Source organism: Pseudophryne corroboree, chromosome 6, assembly GCF_028390025.1.
Source record: "Pseudophryne corroboree isolate aPseCor3 chromosome 6, aPseCor3.hap2, whole genome shotgun sequence".
NCBI lineage: Eukaryota > Metazoa > Chordata > Amphibia > Anura > Myobatrachidae > Pseudophryne > Pseudophryne corroboree.
The window spans coordinates 765,897,890-765,914,294 of NC_086449.1; the positions used below are offsets into that span (position 1 = coordinate 765,897,890).

At 48.0% G+C, this 16,405-nt stretch overlaps 1 protein-coding gene across 5 annotated transcripts in view; it reads right to left on the reverse strand.

Annotated features, from left to right (window-relative positions):
• Nucleotides 1-12,448: 12,448 nt before the first annotated feature.
• LOC134933418 (matrin-3-like) overlaps nt 12,449-16,405 on the reverse strand; it is a 274,209-nt gene continuing 270,252 nt past the window's right edge. For all 5 annotated transcript variants that reach the window (XM_063928615.1, XM_063928614.1, XM_063928613.1 and 2 more), the window contains one exon: nt 12,449-13,243. In XM_063928615.1, the coding sequence (XP_063784685.1) occupies nt 13,199-13,243 (45 nt within the window). In that variant the 3' untranslated portion in view covers nt 12,449-13,198. The remainder of the gene's footprint in view (nt 13,244-16,405) is intronic.

The window sequence follows — 16,405 nt, forward strand, 5'->3', positions numbered from 1 at the left end:
TCATCCGATGTATCATCTTGTGTAGTCTGCCACATAGACGTATCTGTCTTAGTCTTACCTGTCCCCTGGTTGCTTGTAGAGGCTACTGGAACCAAACCATAGGAAGGGAGCTGCATGTATGGTTTCATAGTGTAACCTAACCCTTGAGGTGGTGCTACCGGAGTTAACCTGTCTGCTATTGAAGATAGTCTTTGCAAACATATTCCATGGTGGCTCTGTTGGTGGCTGAACCAACTCCTGTTTTTTACTTCGCTGAAAAGCGAAACAGTTTGCACACAAACCCTCATAAGTGACTAATTGATTCATATCAATTACCCCTGACTGACAAGATAAGCATGTTAGGGCTGTAGGAGTGCTTGATAAATTCTCCTCATCACTTTTGCCGCTCACAGACATGGTAATAATCGGTTATTGGCTACACAATTTGTGACTGAAAATCACCCTATATGTAAGTATATAAAGGTGAGATCAATCTGAGCACAGTGCACCTGATTTAAGGGTCAGAACAGAAATGACATTACACAGAAAAGCCAGCACACATACTAGCAGTCAGTCACATATTAAAGCATTAGACATTGCCATATGAGAATACAACCTCCATAACAACTTTATACATAAGTAGGAAAATTGTACTTCTGTTTTAAACTAGTTCTTTTTTTCAACATAACATGCAGAAAACACAGTAATATACACGTCATATATGCAATAGGTACTAAAAATTAACAATGCATACTAAGAAGTAGAGAGAATTTTTAGTACTGTATACCCTGCCTCCGTAGAGCGGGATACAGGGAGACTAACCACACTTCCATATCCAAGCAAAAACGCTCGTAAGACGCCGAGTGGATTCAGATGCTACTGATGTACACTGCCGCTCTTGATAACTGATAACGGACACGGACGCTCACCAAAGGACACGGACGCTGAGCGACTTCCACGTGTATGCAGACGCTAAGGCCTGCGACTCGGTCTGGGCGGGTTTATCTCCAGTGTACACAACCGCAGCGTCTAAGCTGCGACCGAGTACCCTCGTGGTAGTGTCTGAGCCGGAAGTGAGGTCATTTAGTTCATGAAACGAGAAACACGCGGGAACTGGCCATGAACTCGGAGGGACGGCCAGGAGAGCGTCTGAATCCCCCTGTTGACTTAAACTCCCAGGATCGCAGCCTCTACCTAGTCCTGGCGCCTATGATCCCCGGAGCGTAGTGCTGTCGCACACTAGATGTTCGGCGCATCAACACACTGTTTATAGTCTCCACCAAAATCAGTGTAGCTGTGTCCTGACCCCTCTAGTAAGAGGAAGTATATAGACTCACCGTCTCCCCATGCTCCGGCCACAGCCTGGTAATGTCTGCTGGACCTGCTAGAACATCCGACACAGATGCCCGTCGAGACAGCACTGATACCCGAAGGTAAGCGTTGTTGCGACCCGGTGAGGAGTTGTTGGAGCGACTCTTTCTAGTATGCGTTTAAGACGCTGTTATGAGAAGTCGCTCAAAAAAACAATATAGTAAGTCTATAAAAATAAAATAATAAAAGATTGAGGCTGCTCTCACAGCAGCCCTATGACCATGCGGCTTCCTGCCACACCAAGCAAAAAACTGATCTGACGGAGTCAGTGGGCAGAACTATATAGTGGAGGCCCCAATGCATCTTGGGAGGCCAGAAAGCTCGTGACCGTGTTGGTGCCATTTTCGCTGTCGCTCAACAATATCCCAATGTTATCCTGTGGATAATCCTGTGGCCCCAGCCAGAGAAATTGAGGACGAGTCCTCAATTCTGCTCTATCCACATGGAAAATCAGATATAATTGGCGGCTTTTGTCTCACAAAAGCCCCTGACACCCGCCTTGCAGATGCCAAGGTAAACAACATGACCACCTTCCAAGTGAGAAATTTTAATTCAACTGTTTGAAGAGGCTCAAACCAGTGAGAGTTAAGGACCTGTAACACCACGTTAAGGTCCCATGGTGCCACAAAAGGAGGCTGGATGTGCAGCAATCCCTTTACAAAAGTCTGGACTTCTGGGAGAGAAGCCAATTCCTTCTGAAAGAATATAGGTAGAGCCGAAATCTGTACCTTAATGGAGCCTAACTTCAGGCCCATATCCACTCCTGTCTGTAGAAAGTGGAGAAAACGTCCCAAGTGGAAATCTTCCGTAGGAGCATTCTTGGCTTCACACCAAGATACAAACTTCCTCCAGATCCGGTGGTAATGTTTCGCCGTCACCTCCTTCCTAGCCTTCATCAGAGTAGGGATGACTTCCTCCGGAATACCTTTCCCAGCTAGGATTCGGTGTTCAACCGCCATGGAAGAGGAGGGAACACATAGACAGACTGAAACACCCATGGTGTCACCAGGGCGTCTACCGCTACTGCCTGAGGGTCCCTTGACCTGGCACAATACCTCCGAAGCTTCTTCTATCAGGTCTATTTGAGGAAGTCCCAAAAGACTTGTTATCTCTGCAAAAACTTCTTGATGAAGTCCCCACTCTCCTGGATGGAGATCGTGTTTGCTGAGGAAGTCTTCTTCCCAGTTGTCCACTCCCGGAATGAAGACTGCTGACAGAGCGCTTACGTGATTTTCCGCCCAGCGAAGAATCCTGGTGGCTTCCGCCATTGCCACTCTGCTCCTTGTCCCGCCTTGGCGGTTTACATGAGCCACGGCTGTGACGTCTGATTAAATCAGAACCGGTAGGTCGCGAAGAAGATTCTCCGCTTGTCGTAGGCCGTTGTATATGGCCCTTAATTCTAGAATGTTGATGTGTAGAAAAGCCTCTGGCTTGACCATAGTCCCTAAAAAGTTCTTCCTTGTGTGACTGCTCCCCATCCTCGGAGGCTCGCGTCCGTGGTCACCAGAACCCAGTCTTGAATGCCGAACCGGCGACCCTCTAGAAGGTGAGCACTCTGCAGCCACCGCAGGAGAGACCCCCTGGCCCTGGGGGACAGGCTTATTTTCTGATGCATTTGAAGATGAGACCCGGACCACTTGTCCAGAAGGTCCCACTGAAATGTCCTCGCATGAAAATCTGGGGATGGCCTCGTAGGTCGCCACCATTTTTCCCATTACTCGGATGAACTGACACTCTGTTCGGTTTGAATAGGTCCCTGACCATGTTCTGGAGTTCCTGGGCTTTTTACATTGGGAGAAAAACCCTCTTTTGTTCCGTGTCCAGAATCATGCCTAAGAACGATAGCAGAGTCGTTGGAACGAACTGTGACTTTGGTAGATTCAGAATCCAGCCATGCTGCTGGAGCACTCTCAGGGAGAGCGACATGCTTATCAGCAATTGATCTCTCGATCTCGCTTTTATCAGATCGTCCAAGTACGGGATAATTGTGACTCCCTGCCTGCGCAGGAGCACCATCATCTTGGTGAAAATCCTCGGGGTCGTGGAAAGCCCAAACGGCAGCGTCTGAAACTGGTAGTGACAGTCCTGTACAGCGAATCTCAGGTACTCCTGATGAGGAGGATATATGGGCACATGAAGGTAGGCATCCTTCACGTCCAGTGATACCATAAAATCCCCCCCTTCTAGGCTGGAGATCACTGCCCAGAGCGATTCCATCTTGAATTTGAACTTTTTCATGTACAGGTTTTAGGGATTTTAGATTTAAAATGGGTCTGACCGAACCATCCGGCTTCGGGACCACGAACAGGGTTGAATAGTACCCTTTCCCCTGTTGGACCAGGGGAACCTTGACAATCACTTGCTGTTGACACAGCTTTTGAATTGCAGCCAATACTAATTCCCTCTCCGGGGAAGAAGCTGGCAAGGCCGACTTGAAAAATCGTCGGGCACCTCTTCGAATTCCAGTTTGTAGCCTTAGGATACAATCTCCATCACCCAAGGATCCACGTCTGACAGAACCCAGACCTGGCTGAAGAGTCGAAGACGTGCCCCCACCGGTGCGGACACCCTCAGTGGAGCCCCAGCGTCATGCGGTGGATTTAGCAGAAGCCGGGGAGGACTTCTGCTCCTAGGAACTAGCCAAAGCAGGTGTTCTCTTTCCTCTACCCTAACCCGCAGTAGCTGTGGATACCAGGTCTGCGAGACCATCCCCAAACAAAACTTCACCCTTGTAAGGTAAAACCTCCATATGCTTCTTTGAGTCTGCATCACCCGTCCATTGGCGGGTCCACAGAGCTCGCCTCGCAGAAATAGTAATGGCCGGCTCTGGAACCAAGCAGCCCCACGTCTCTTTGAGCGTCTCTCATATATAAGACTGCGTCTTTAATGTGACCTAAGGTTAGTAAAATGGTATCCCTGTCTAGGGTATCAAAGTCAGCTGACAAGTTATCTGTCCACGCTGCAACTGCGCTACAAACCCATGCCGATGCTATCGCCGGCCTGAGCAAAGCACCCCTATGCGAATAAATAGATTTTAAGGTAGTTTCCAGTCTGCGATCAGCAGGATCCTTGAGGGCTGCCGTGTCTGGAGACTGTAGCGCCACCTTCTTGGACAGACGCGTTAAAGCCTTGTCCACCCTGGGCGAGGATTCCCACCGTACCCTGTCCTGTACAGGGAAAGGATACGCCATAAGAATCCTCTTGGGGATCTGCAGTTTTTTGTCTGGAGTTTCCCAAGCTTTTTCAAATACTTCATTCAGTTCATGAGATGGGGAAAGGTTACCTCAGGTTTCTTTTCCTTATACATGCGCACCCTCGTGTCAGGAACAGAGGGGTCATCAGTAATATGCAAAACATCATTTATTGCAATAATCATATAATGAATGCTTTTGGCCATCCTTGGGTGTAACTTTGCATCATCGTAGTCAACACTGGAGTCAGAAATGTAAACGGTAAGGTTTAACCAGTTTCTGTTTGGGGATTGGGGCTACCCCCTTGACCAGTCGAGTTGCAGCTTGTATCGGTTGGCGCCACGACTCTTCTCTATTTCACACCTTTACAACACTGGAGTCAGAATCCGTGTCGGTATCAGTGTCTGCTATTTGGGATAGGGGACGTTTTGTAGACCCTGAAGGGCCCTGTGACCCAGCCCAATCCGTGGATTGACTCCCTGCTTTTTCCCTGGACTCTACTTTGTCCATTCTCTTATGTAATAAGGTCACATTTGCATTTAACATATTCCACATGTCCAACCAATCATGAGTCGGCGTTGCCGACAGAGACACCAATCATCTGCTCCACCTCCTCCTTGGATGAGCCTTCCGCTTCAGACATGCCGACACACGTACCGACACCCCCACAGGGATATGTCTATAAGGGGACAGTTCCCACAACAAGGCCCTTTGGAGAGACAGAGAGAGTATGCCAGCACACACCCAGTGCCAACTGACACTGGAAACAAATTCCCAGATATAGCGCTTTTAATATTATAATAATCGTGTAATACATTCACTGCGCCTTACAAGTGCCTCCCCCCCCCCCCCTCTTTTCAGCCCTCTGTCACAGTGTTCAGCAGGGGAGCCAGCTTCTCTGCAGTGCTCTGTGGAGAAAATGGCGCTGATTAGTGCTGAGGGACCAAGCTCCGCCCCTTCAGCGGCAGGCTTCGGTCCTGCTCAATTGTATAAAAAATGGCGGGGGATTTATATATTAACTGCCTCTGCAGCCTAATATCTATAGAATGCCAGTCGAGAGGTTTATATTGCTGCCCAGGGCACCCCCCCCTGCGCCTGTCAGTGTGTGCAGTGTGTGGGAGCAATGGCGCGCAGCACTTACCTCAGTGAAGATCTGAAGTCTTCTGCCGCCTTGAAGTCTTCTTTTCTTCTTATACTCACCCGGCTTCTAACTTCCGGCTCTGTGAGGAGGACAGCAGCGCAGCTCTGGGACGAACAGCGGGGGGAGACCTGTGTTCCGACTCCCTCTGGAGCTAATGGTGTCCAGTAGCCTAAGTAGCAGAGCTTATCACTTAAGTAGGTCTGCTTCTCTCTCCTCCGTCCCACGATGCAGGGAGCCTGTTGCCAGCAGTGTTCCCTGAAAATAAAAAACCTAATAAGTCTTTTTCAGAGAAACTCCGTAGAGCTCCCCTAGTGTGTGTCCAGTCACTGCTGGGCACAAAGTCTAACTGAGGTCTGGGGGAGGGGCATAGAGGGAGGAGCCAGTTCACACCCAGTCAAAGTCTTTTTAGTGTGCCCAAGCTCCTGCGGATCCCGTCTATACCCCATGGTACTTTGAGTCCCCAGCATCCTCTAGGACGCAAGAGAAAATAAGATTTTAAACCTACCAGTAAATCTTTTTCTCCTAGTCCGTAGAGGATGCTGGGGACTCCGTAAGGACCATGGGGTATAGACGGGCTCCGTAGGAGACATGGGCCCCTATAAAGAACTTTTAGTATAGATGTGCACTGGCTCCTCCCTCTATGCCCCTCCCCCAGACCTCAATTAGAGAACTGTGCCCAGAGGAGATGAACAATACGAGGAAAGGATTTTGTTAACCTAAGGGCAAGATTCATACCAGTCCACACCAATCATACCATATAACCTGGAGTACCCATAACCAGTTAACAGTATCAACAAAAAACAGCATCAGTCAAAGACCGTTTCCAACTGTAACATAACCCTTATGTAAGCAAAAACTCTATACAAGTCTTGCAGAGGTAGTCCGCACAGGGACGGGCACCCAGCATCCTCTACGGACTAGGAGAAAAAGATTTACCGGTATGTTTAAAATCTTATTTTCTTACGTCCTAGAGAATGCTGGGGACTCCGTAAGGACCATTGGGTTTATACCAAAGCTCCAGACCGAGCGGGAGAGTGCGGATGACTCTGCAGCACCGACTGAGCAAATGCGAGGTCCTCGTCAGCCAGGTATCAAACTTGTAGAATTTAGTAAAAGTGTTGATACCCGACCAAGTAGCTGCTCGGCAAAGCTGTAATGCCGAGATGCCTCGGGCAGCCACCCAAGAAGAGCCCACCTTCCTAGTGGAATGGTTCTTTACTGAATTTGGTAACGGCAATCCAGCCGTAGAATGAGCCTGCTGAATCGTGTTACAGATCCTGCGAGCAATAGTCTGCTTAGAAGCAGGTGCGCCAACCTTGTTGGCCGCATACAGAACAAAAAAGGCTTCTGTTTTCCTCACTCTAGCCGTCCTAGCTACATAAATTTTCAAGGCCCTGACTACATCCAAGGACTTTGAGTCCTCCAAGTCACTCGTAGCCACAGGCACCACAATAGGTTGGTTCATATGAAACGAAGACACCACCTTCGGCAGAAATTGAGGACGAGTCCTCAATTCCGCTCTATCCACATGAAAAATCAAGTGGGGGCTCTTGTGAGACAAGGCCGCCAATTCTAACACACGCCTTGCAGATGCCAAGGCCAATAACATGACCACCTTCCAGGTGAGAAATTTCAATTCAACCGTTTGAAGGGGCTCAAACCAGTGAGATTTAATGAACTGTAACACCACGTTAAGGTCCCAGGGTGCCACTGGTGGCACAAAAGGAGGCTGGATGTGCAGTACTCCTTTCACAAAAGTCTGGACTTCTGGTAGAGAAGCCAATTCCTTCTGAAAGAATATATATAGGCTCTATTAAAGTACAGATTTCGGCCCTAAGTTCAGGCCCATATCCACTCCTGTCTCTAGGAAGTGGAGAAACGGCCCAGATGGAAAGCTTCCGTAGGAGCATTCTTAGTTTCACACCAAGAGACATACTTCCGCCAGATACGGTGATAAAGGCTAGGAAGGAGGTGACGGCGAAACATTATCAGAGTAGGTATGACCTCATCCGGAATACCTTTCCCAGCTAGGATTCGGCGTTCAACCGCCATGCCGTCAAACGTAACCACGGTAAGTCTTGGAACACGCAGGGCCCCTGCTGCAACAGGTCCTCCCTGAGAGGAAGGGGCCAAGGATCTTCTGTGATCATTTCCTGAAGATCTGAGTACCAGGCCCTTCGAGGCCAGTCTGGAACAATGAGTATTGTCTGTACTCTTTTTGTCTTATGATCCTCAAAACTTTTGCGATGAGAGGAAGAGGAGGAAATACATAGACCGACTGAAACACCCACGGTGTCACCAGGGCATCTACCGCTACTGCCTGAGGGTCCCTGGACCTGGCACAGTACCTCCAAAGCTTTTTGTTGAGGCGTGACGCCATCATGTCTATTTGAGGAATTCCTCAGAGACCTGTTATCTCTGCAAAGACTTCTTGATGAAGTCCCCACTCTCCTGGATGGAGATCGTGTCTGCTGAGGAAGTCTGCTTCCCAATTGTCCACTCCCGGAATAAAGACAGCTGACAGAGCGCTTAAGTGATTTTCCGCCCAGCAAAGAATCCTGGTGGCCTCCGCCATCGCGACTATGCTCCTTGTCCCGCCTTGGCGGTTCACATGAGCCACCGCTGTGACATGGTCTGACTGAACCAGAACTGGTAGGTTGCGAAGAAGAGCCTCCGCTTGTCATAGGCCGTTGTATATGGCTCTTAATTCCAGGACGTTGATGTGTAGACAAGCCTCCTGGCTTGACCACAGTCCCTGAAAGTTTCTTCCTTGTGTGACTGCTCCCCACCCTCGGAGGATCGCGTCCGTGGTCACCAGAACCCAGTCCTGAATGCCGAACCTGCGACCCTCTAGAAGGTGAGCACTGTGCAGCCACCACAGGAGAGATACTCTGGCCCTGGGGGACAGTGTTATCGTCTGATGTATTTGTAGATGGGACCCGGACCACTTGTCCAGAATGTCCCACTGAAAAGTCCTTGCATGAAACCTGCCGAAGGGGATGGCCTCGTAGGCTGCCACCATTTTTCCCAGAACTCTAGTGCATTGATGAACTGACACTTTTTAGCTTTAGCAGGTCTCTGACCATGGTCTGGAGATCCTGGGCTTTTTCTGACGGGAGAAAACCTTCTTTCGTTCCGTTTCCAGAATCATGCCTAGGAACAGTCGAGTCGTTGGAACCAATTGAGACTTTGGCAGATTTAGAATCCAACCGTGCTGTTGGAGCACTCTCAGGGAGAGCGCCACGTTCTTCAGCAACTGATCTCTTGATCTCGCCTTTATCAGGAGATCGTCCAAGTATGGGATAATTGTGACTCCTTGTTTGTGCAGGAGCACTATCATTTCCGCCATCACCTTGGTGAAAATCCTCGGGGCCGTGGCAAGCCCAAACGGCAACGTCTGAAACTGGTAATGACAGTCCTGTACAGCGAATCTCAGGTACTCCTTATGAGAGGGATGTATTGGGACATGAAGGTAAGCATTCTTTATGTCCAGCGACACCATAAAATCCACCCCTTCTAGGCTGGATATTACAGCTCGGAGCGATTCCATCTTGAATTTGAATTTTTTCATGTACAGGTTCAAGGATTTTAGATTTAAAATGGGTCTGACCGAACCATCCGGCTTCGGAACCACAAACGGGGTCGAATAATACCCTTTTCCCTGTTGGGCCAGGGGGACCTTGACAATCACTTGCTGTTGGTACAGTGTTTGAATTGCAGCTAACACTACTTCCCTCCCTTGGGGAGAAGCTGGTAAGGCCAACTTGAAAAATCGGCAAGGGGGCACCTCTTCGAAATCCAGCTTGTAGCCCTGGGAAACAATTTCCATCGCCCAAGGATCCACGTCTGACCGAACCCAGACCTGGCTAAATAATCGAAGGCACGCCCCCCACCGGTGCGGACTCCCTTAGGGGAGCCCCAGCGTCATGCGGTGGATTTTGCAGAAGCCGGGGAGGACCTCTGCTCCTGGGAACTAGCCGAAGCAGGTGTTTTTTTCCTCTGCCCTTACCTCTGGCAAGGAAGGAGGAGCCCCGACCTCTTCTGGGCTTATGCGACCGAAAGAACTGCATCTGATACTGTGGAGTTTTCTTTTGCTGTTGGGGAACAAAAGATAAAAAGGTAGATTTACCCACGGTAGCTGTGGAAACCAGATCTGCGATCCCCTCCCCAAACACGTCACCCTTGTACAGTAAAAACTCCATATGATTTTTCGAGTCCGCATCACCCGCCCATTGACGGGTCCATAAGGCTCGTCTCGCAGAAAAAGCCATGGCATTGGCTCTGGTACCCAGCAGTCCAATGTCTGTCTGAGCATCTCTCATATAAGACTGTGTCCTTAATATGCGCTAAAGTTAATAAAATGGTATCCCTGTCTAGGGTATCAAGGTCAGCTGACAAGGTATCTGTCCAAGCTGCAACTGCACTACATACCCATGCCGACGCAATTGCCGGCCTGAGCAAAGCACCAGTATGTGTATACATAGACATTAAAATAGTCTCCTGCCAGCGGTCCGCAGGATCTTTGAGGGCTGCCGTGTCTGGAGACTGCAGCGCCACCTTTTTGGACAGGCGTGTTAAAGCCTTGTCCACTGTGGGAGAGGATTCCCAACGCACCCTGTCCTGCGTAGGGAAAGGGTGCGCCATAAGAATCCTTTTGGGAATCTGCAATTTCTTATCTGGAGTTTCCCAAGCTTTTTCAATAACTCGTTAAGTTCATGAGATGGGGGAAAGGTTACTACTTGCTTTTCCCCCTCCAACATGTGTATCATCGTGTCGGGAACAGAGGGTTCATCAGCGATACGTAAAACATCTTTTATTGCGATAATCATACACTGAATACTTTTTGTCATCCTAGGGTGCAATCTTGAATCATCGTAGTAGACACTGGTGTCAGACTCCGTGTCGGTATCTGTCTCTACTATTTGTGACAAGGGACGTTTCTGAGACCCTGAGAGTCGGTCCAATCCATGGATTGACCACCTGTTGTCTCCCTGGACTCTGCTTTGTCCAGTCTCTTATGTAGTGATGCCACACTTGCATTTAACATATGACACATATCCATCCACTCTTGAGTCGGCACCAACGGGGACTCACCACTCATCTGCTCCACCTCCTCCTTGGAAGAGCCTTCCGCTTCAAACATGCCGACACGCACGTACCGACAACCCACACACACAGGGATATAGCTATAAGGGGACAATTCCCTAATAAGGCCCTTTGGAGAGACAGAGTATGCTAGCACACACCCAGCGCTCACCGACACTGGAGAAATACCAGACAGCGCTTTTTGATATAATATAACTCACTGCGCCAAGAATTGTGCCCCCCCTCCTCTTTTTAATCCCTCTGTCCTGAATTCAGCAGGGGAGAGTCCAGGGAGCCAGCGTCTCTGCAGCTTCTGTGGAGAAAATGGCGCTGGTTAGTGCTGAGGAACAAGCTCCGCCCCCTTCAGCGACAGGCTTTGGTCCTGCTAAAAACTATAAAAAATGGCGGGGGTTCACATATTTACTGCCTCTGCAGCCTAATATCTCCCAATATGCCAGTTCTGAGGTTTATTGCTACCCAGGGCGCCCCCCCTGCGCCCTGCACCCATCTGTGCCTGCTGTGTGTGTGTCCCGGGAGCAATGGCGCGCAGCGGTACCGCTGCGCGCTTACCTCTGAAGATCTGAAGTCTTCTGCTGCCTTTGAAGTCTTCTTTCTTCTCAAACTCACCCGGCTTCTATCTTCCGGCTCTGCGAGGACGACGACGGCGCGGCTCTGGGATGAACGGCAGGGTGAGACCTGCATTCCGACTCCCTCTGAAGCTAATGGTGTTCAGTAGCCTAAGAAGCAGATCCTATCAGTTAAGTAGGTCTGCTTCTCTCTCCTCAGTCCCACGATGCAGGGAGCCTGTTGCCAGCAGTGCTCCCTGAAAATAAAAAACCTAACAAAATTCTTTAAACAGAGAAACTCAGGAGAGCTCCCTGTAATGCACCCTATCTCCTCTGGGCACAAAATCTAACTGAGGTCTGGAGGAGGGGCATAGAGGGAGGAGCCAGTGCACACCCATACTAAAAGTTCTTTATAGGTGCCCATGTCTCCTGCGGAGCCCGTTTATACCCCATGGTCCTTACGAAGTCCCCAGCATCCTCTAGGACTTAAGAGAAAATAAATATAAAAAATACAAAATTTTTAAATATATAGTCTTGGAGACTTCAGGAACGTGTCATCCCAGGTTGAAGACACAAAAAACACAGGCATCTGGGGAATATGGAGGAGGATTACACATTTAAATGTGTCTTTCCCTGCTATCGCACAGTCCATATACCAAGTACTCCAGTGACCCCTAGTGGATGAAAAAGAAAAAGTAAATATCTGGTATCTTAGAAATAAACAATCATTGGGATGAGAGACATCAAGAGAATATACAAGTATCCCATTATTCCAAGAGAAACACACTCAAGGGTATATTCAGTCAGTCATGATAATGTACTATGGCTAATTAACCCTAGGGCTGTCCAATAATCACCGCAGCTGGCACTGAACGTGGATTTTTGTTCCACCTGCCTTAAGCAGGCAAAACCAAATCCCAGATAATCATCCATTTCATCCCTGAACACGGCTGCGAGAACACAGAGATCTGTGACTTTTCATGGATTCTGTAATTTTGTCCGAAAATTTAAATTTTAAAGCTAAACAAGCAAAAGCTATGAAGACTTTTACAGAGACTCGGGAAAGCAACAGAAATTCATAATCTATAAATATATGGAGCCAATAATGAGGTGGGTTTAGGTTTTCAAGAAAAAAAAATATTTATTTAGAAACTGCTCTAAGTACATAAAGAATAAGCAAATTTCTGTAGACTTTCCTGGGAAGCCCATGGCATGATCACAGAAGAGGTAAACACTTCTTTACTAGGGTCCCACAGTCAGCAACACTGCTTAGAGGTCTCCTCAGGAGTGCAAGTGAAATAATTTGCTCCACGTGTGGGTCTTTTAAAATGTGTCAGTGAGTAAAGAGTACAGCTGTTCAATTGCTAGGTGTCCTGGAAAACATGAACTGTTGGGGTACTTGAGGACAGAGGTCGGGAACCACTGGTCTAGATAAAGCACTAGGATTAGGGCCTCAGGAGTACTGTCCATACTTCAGCGAGGTCTCTGACTTCACTGGAATATTGGAAGAACACAAAATGGCCACCTCCATGGTGTAAACATATATTTACTTCAGGTCCCAAAGTGGAGAAGTAGTGTCTGGGTGGGGATGACTTGAAGAAGTCGAAACAAAAGTTTATCATCACAGGAGGAGATTATTGGTACGTTTAAGAGTTGGCTCTTGGCTTTCACGTGACAAATGAGGAACTTGTAGCATTTATTTGAAAATATGAAACAGTTCTATTGGTCTTTTTATAACAAAACAAAAGAATAAAACACACTTTAAACTTTAGCTGAATTTAAAAACACAGTAACATTTAGCATAGTCTTCTATGATGCAAAATAAAATAAAAAATAGAGTGAAACAAAAACATCCTTTTCGAAGCTTAGTTTTTATTCTCAGGAACCTCTGGTATCGTATTCATAGCTTTCTGTGGAGAGGAAATGAACGGACAGAGTCAAAAACTAGAAAAAAAAAAAAAAAACCACCCACAACACATTTTTAAATACAAATAAAACAATGAAGCAGCACTTTTGTGGAAATAATTGACAATATATCACCAGATGGAAGAGATTAAAAATACCTGTAATATATGGAATCCTACACAAGTTTAAAAAGGAAATTGCATGACTAATAAAAATACATGTATATATAAAAAATGAATTTCTATACATAAGCCTCTTTCCTCAATTTATATCATGATAGGCTTACCGCAAAACACTCAATAGTCCTGTTCCTATTTTAACCTCCAAATTGGTGGATACTTTGTTTTTCTTTTTTTTTTAGGAGTGAAATAGGGGGGTATTCAATAAGTGCCGGATTTTTCGGCTAGCTGAAAAATTGGCACTAATTCGTCACAATGTATTCAATTGCAGGTGTTTACGAATCTATTTTCGCCCATGCCTTTTCACTTTTTTCTTCTTCAAATTAGCATGGGCGAAAACGGACCCAAAAACAGGCAAGAATGCCGCGAATTCGCCAAAAAATGTGGGTCGGCAGCGAATTCGCCTATCTACATGGTTTTCGGCCATGCCGCATTTTACGACCAGTCAAAAAAATGGCACGAGCATTGAATAAGTCAAATGTAAATTCGACCTAAAAACCGGGCGAAAAGTGCAGTTTTTCCGACTGGTCGAAAAAATTGGATTTTAATTACCTACAGGTAAATCCTTTTCTCGTAAGCCGCAGAGGATGCTGGGGTCCATATTAGTAGCATGTGGTATAGACTGGTCCACCAGGAGCCATTGGCACTTTAAGAGTTTAATAAGTGTGGGCTTGCTCCTCCTACCAAAGTAGAAACAGTGCCCGAGGAGACGACATACTTCGAGAAAAGGAAATACAGATAGTGGCGAGTTTTATACCAGCTCACACAACAAGGCAAATCCGGCCAACAGGCCGGAAAACTCAACAGCTGAAACAGTACTGAAACAGTAAAGAACGCAGAACTTACCTAGGAACCAGGCAGTACTGAACCAAATAACCACTGCAGGATAAAGAAGCGCTGGGCAGACACCCAGCAGCCTCTACGGACTACGAGAAAAGGATTTACCGGTAGGTAATTAAAATCCTATTTTCTCTTACGTTCTAGAGGATGCTGGGGTCCATATTCGTACCATGGGGATGTACCAAAGCTCCCAGAACGGGAGGGAGAGCGCACAGGCTCCTGCAGAACTGCTTGACCAAACTTGAGGTCCTCAGGAGGCCAAAGTATCGAACTTGTAAAACTTAGCAAACGTGTTCGACCCAGACCAAGTAGCCGCTCGGCAAAGCCGAGACACCCTGGGCAGCCGCCCAGGAAGAACCCACTTTACGAGTAGAGTCAGCCTTAAAAGGTTTTGGACACGGCAATCCTGCAGTAGAATATGCATGCTGAATGGTGAACCTGATCCAGCGAGAAATAGTCTGCTTAGAAGCAGGACACCCAATTTTCTTGGGATCATACAGGACAAACAGAGTCCGATTTTCTGTGACAATGAGTCCTCTTCACATAGATCTTCAAAGCCCTCACAACATCCAAGGCCTTTGAAGCAATTGAGGAGTCAGTAGCCATTGGCACCACAATAGGTTGGTTGATATGAAAAGCCGACACAACCTTAGGGAGGAACTGTTGACGAGTCCTGAGTTCCGCCCTATCTTCATGGAAGACCAGATAGGGACTTTTACAGGACAAAGCCCCCAATTCCCACACATGTCATGCGGAAGCTAAGGTCAACAAAGTGACAGCCTTCCACGTGAGAAATTTGACTTCAGCCTCCTGTAGAGGCTCAAACCGATCCAATTGCAGGAAATGCAACACCACGTCAAGATCCCAGGGTGAAGTCAGCGCCACAAAGGGAGGCTGGATGTGCAGAACCCCTTTCAAAAAGTTATGAACCTCAGGGAGGGCAGCCAATTATTTCTGGACCTTGCAGGATCCCAATCTCAGGCCCATATCCACACCTGCTTGCAGGAATAGGAGAAACCGTCCAAGTTGAAACTCCACCGCAGGAAACTTCTTGAATTCACACCAAGACACATACCTTCTCCAAATGCAATGGTAATGTACAGACATCACTCCCTTCCTAGCCTGTATCAGGGTAGGAATAACTGCGCTCGGAATACCCTTCCGAGCTAAGATCTGGCGCTCAACCGCCATGCCGTCAAACGTAGCCATGGTAAGTCTTGATAAGCGAACGGCCCCTGTAGTAGAAGCTCCTCCTGAAGAGGCCTTGGATCTTCCAGCAGTAGATCCAGCAGATCCACGTACCAAGCCCTCCTTGGCCAGTCCGGAGCAATGAGGATTGCCAGAACCTTTGTTCTTTTTACAAGCTGTAGAACTCTTGGAATGAGAGGAAGTGGAGAGAACACATACACTGACTGGAACACCCATGGTGTTACCAGTGCATCCACCGCCACTGGTTGTGGGTCTCTCGACCTGGAACAGTACCTCCGCAGCTTCTTGTTGAGGCGGGAGGCCATCATGTCTATGTGAGGAACCCCCCACCAACCGGTTACCTCCTCGAACACCTCCGGGTGGAGGCCCCACTCTCCTGGATGGAGATCGTGTCTGCTGAGGAAGTCCGCTTCCCAGTTGTCCACTCCCGGAATGAAGATTGCCGACAACGCCACTGCGTGCCTTTCTGCCCAGAGGAGGATTCTTGTCACCTCTGACATTGAAGCCCTGCTCTTCGTTCCGCCTTGGGGTTTATGTAGGCCACTGTGGTCACGTCGTCCGACTGCACCTGAACAGCCCGATCCTGCAGAAGGTGTGCTGCTTGAAGGCCATTGTATACGGCTCTTAGCTCCAGGATATTTATTGGAAGAAGGTATTCCTAACTTGACCACCTTCCTTGGAAGGTTTCCCCTTGGGTGACTGCTCCCCAATCTCTGAGACTTGCATCTGTGGTTAGAAGGATCCAGTCCTAAACCCCGTACCTTCAGCCCTCCAGAAGGTGAGGCAGTTGCAGCCACTAGAGGAGTGAAATACTCTTTCGGCGACAGACGTATCCTCTGGTGCATGTGTAGGCGAGATCCCGACCACTGGTCCAGGAGATCCAGTTGAAAGGACTGAGCATGAAATATTCTGTACTGCAGAGCCACGTAGAACGCAACC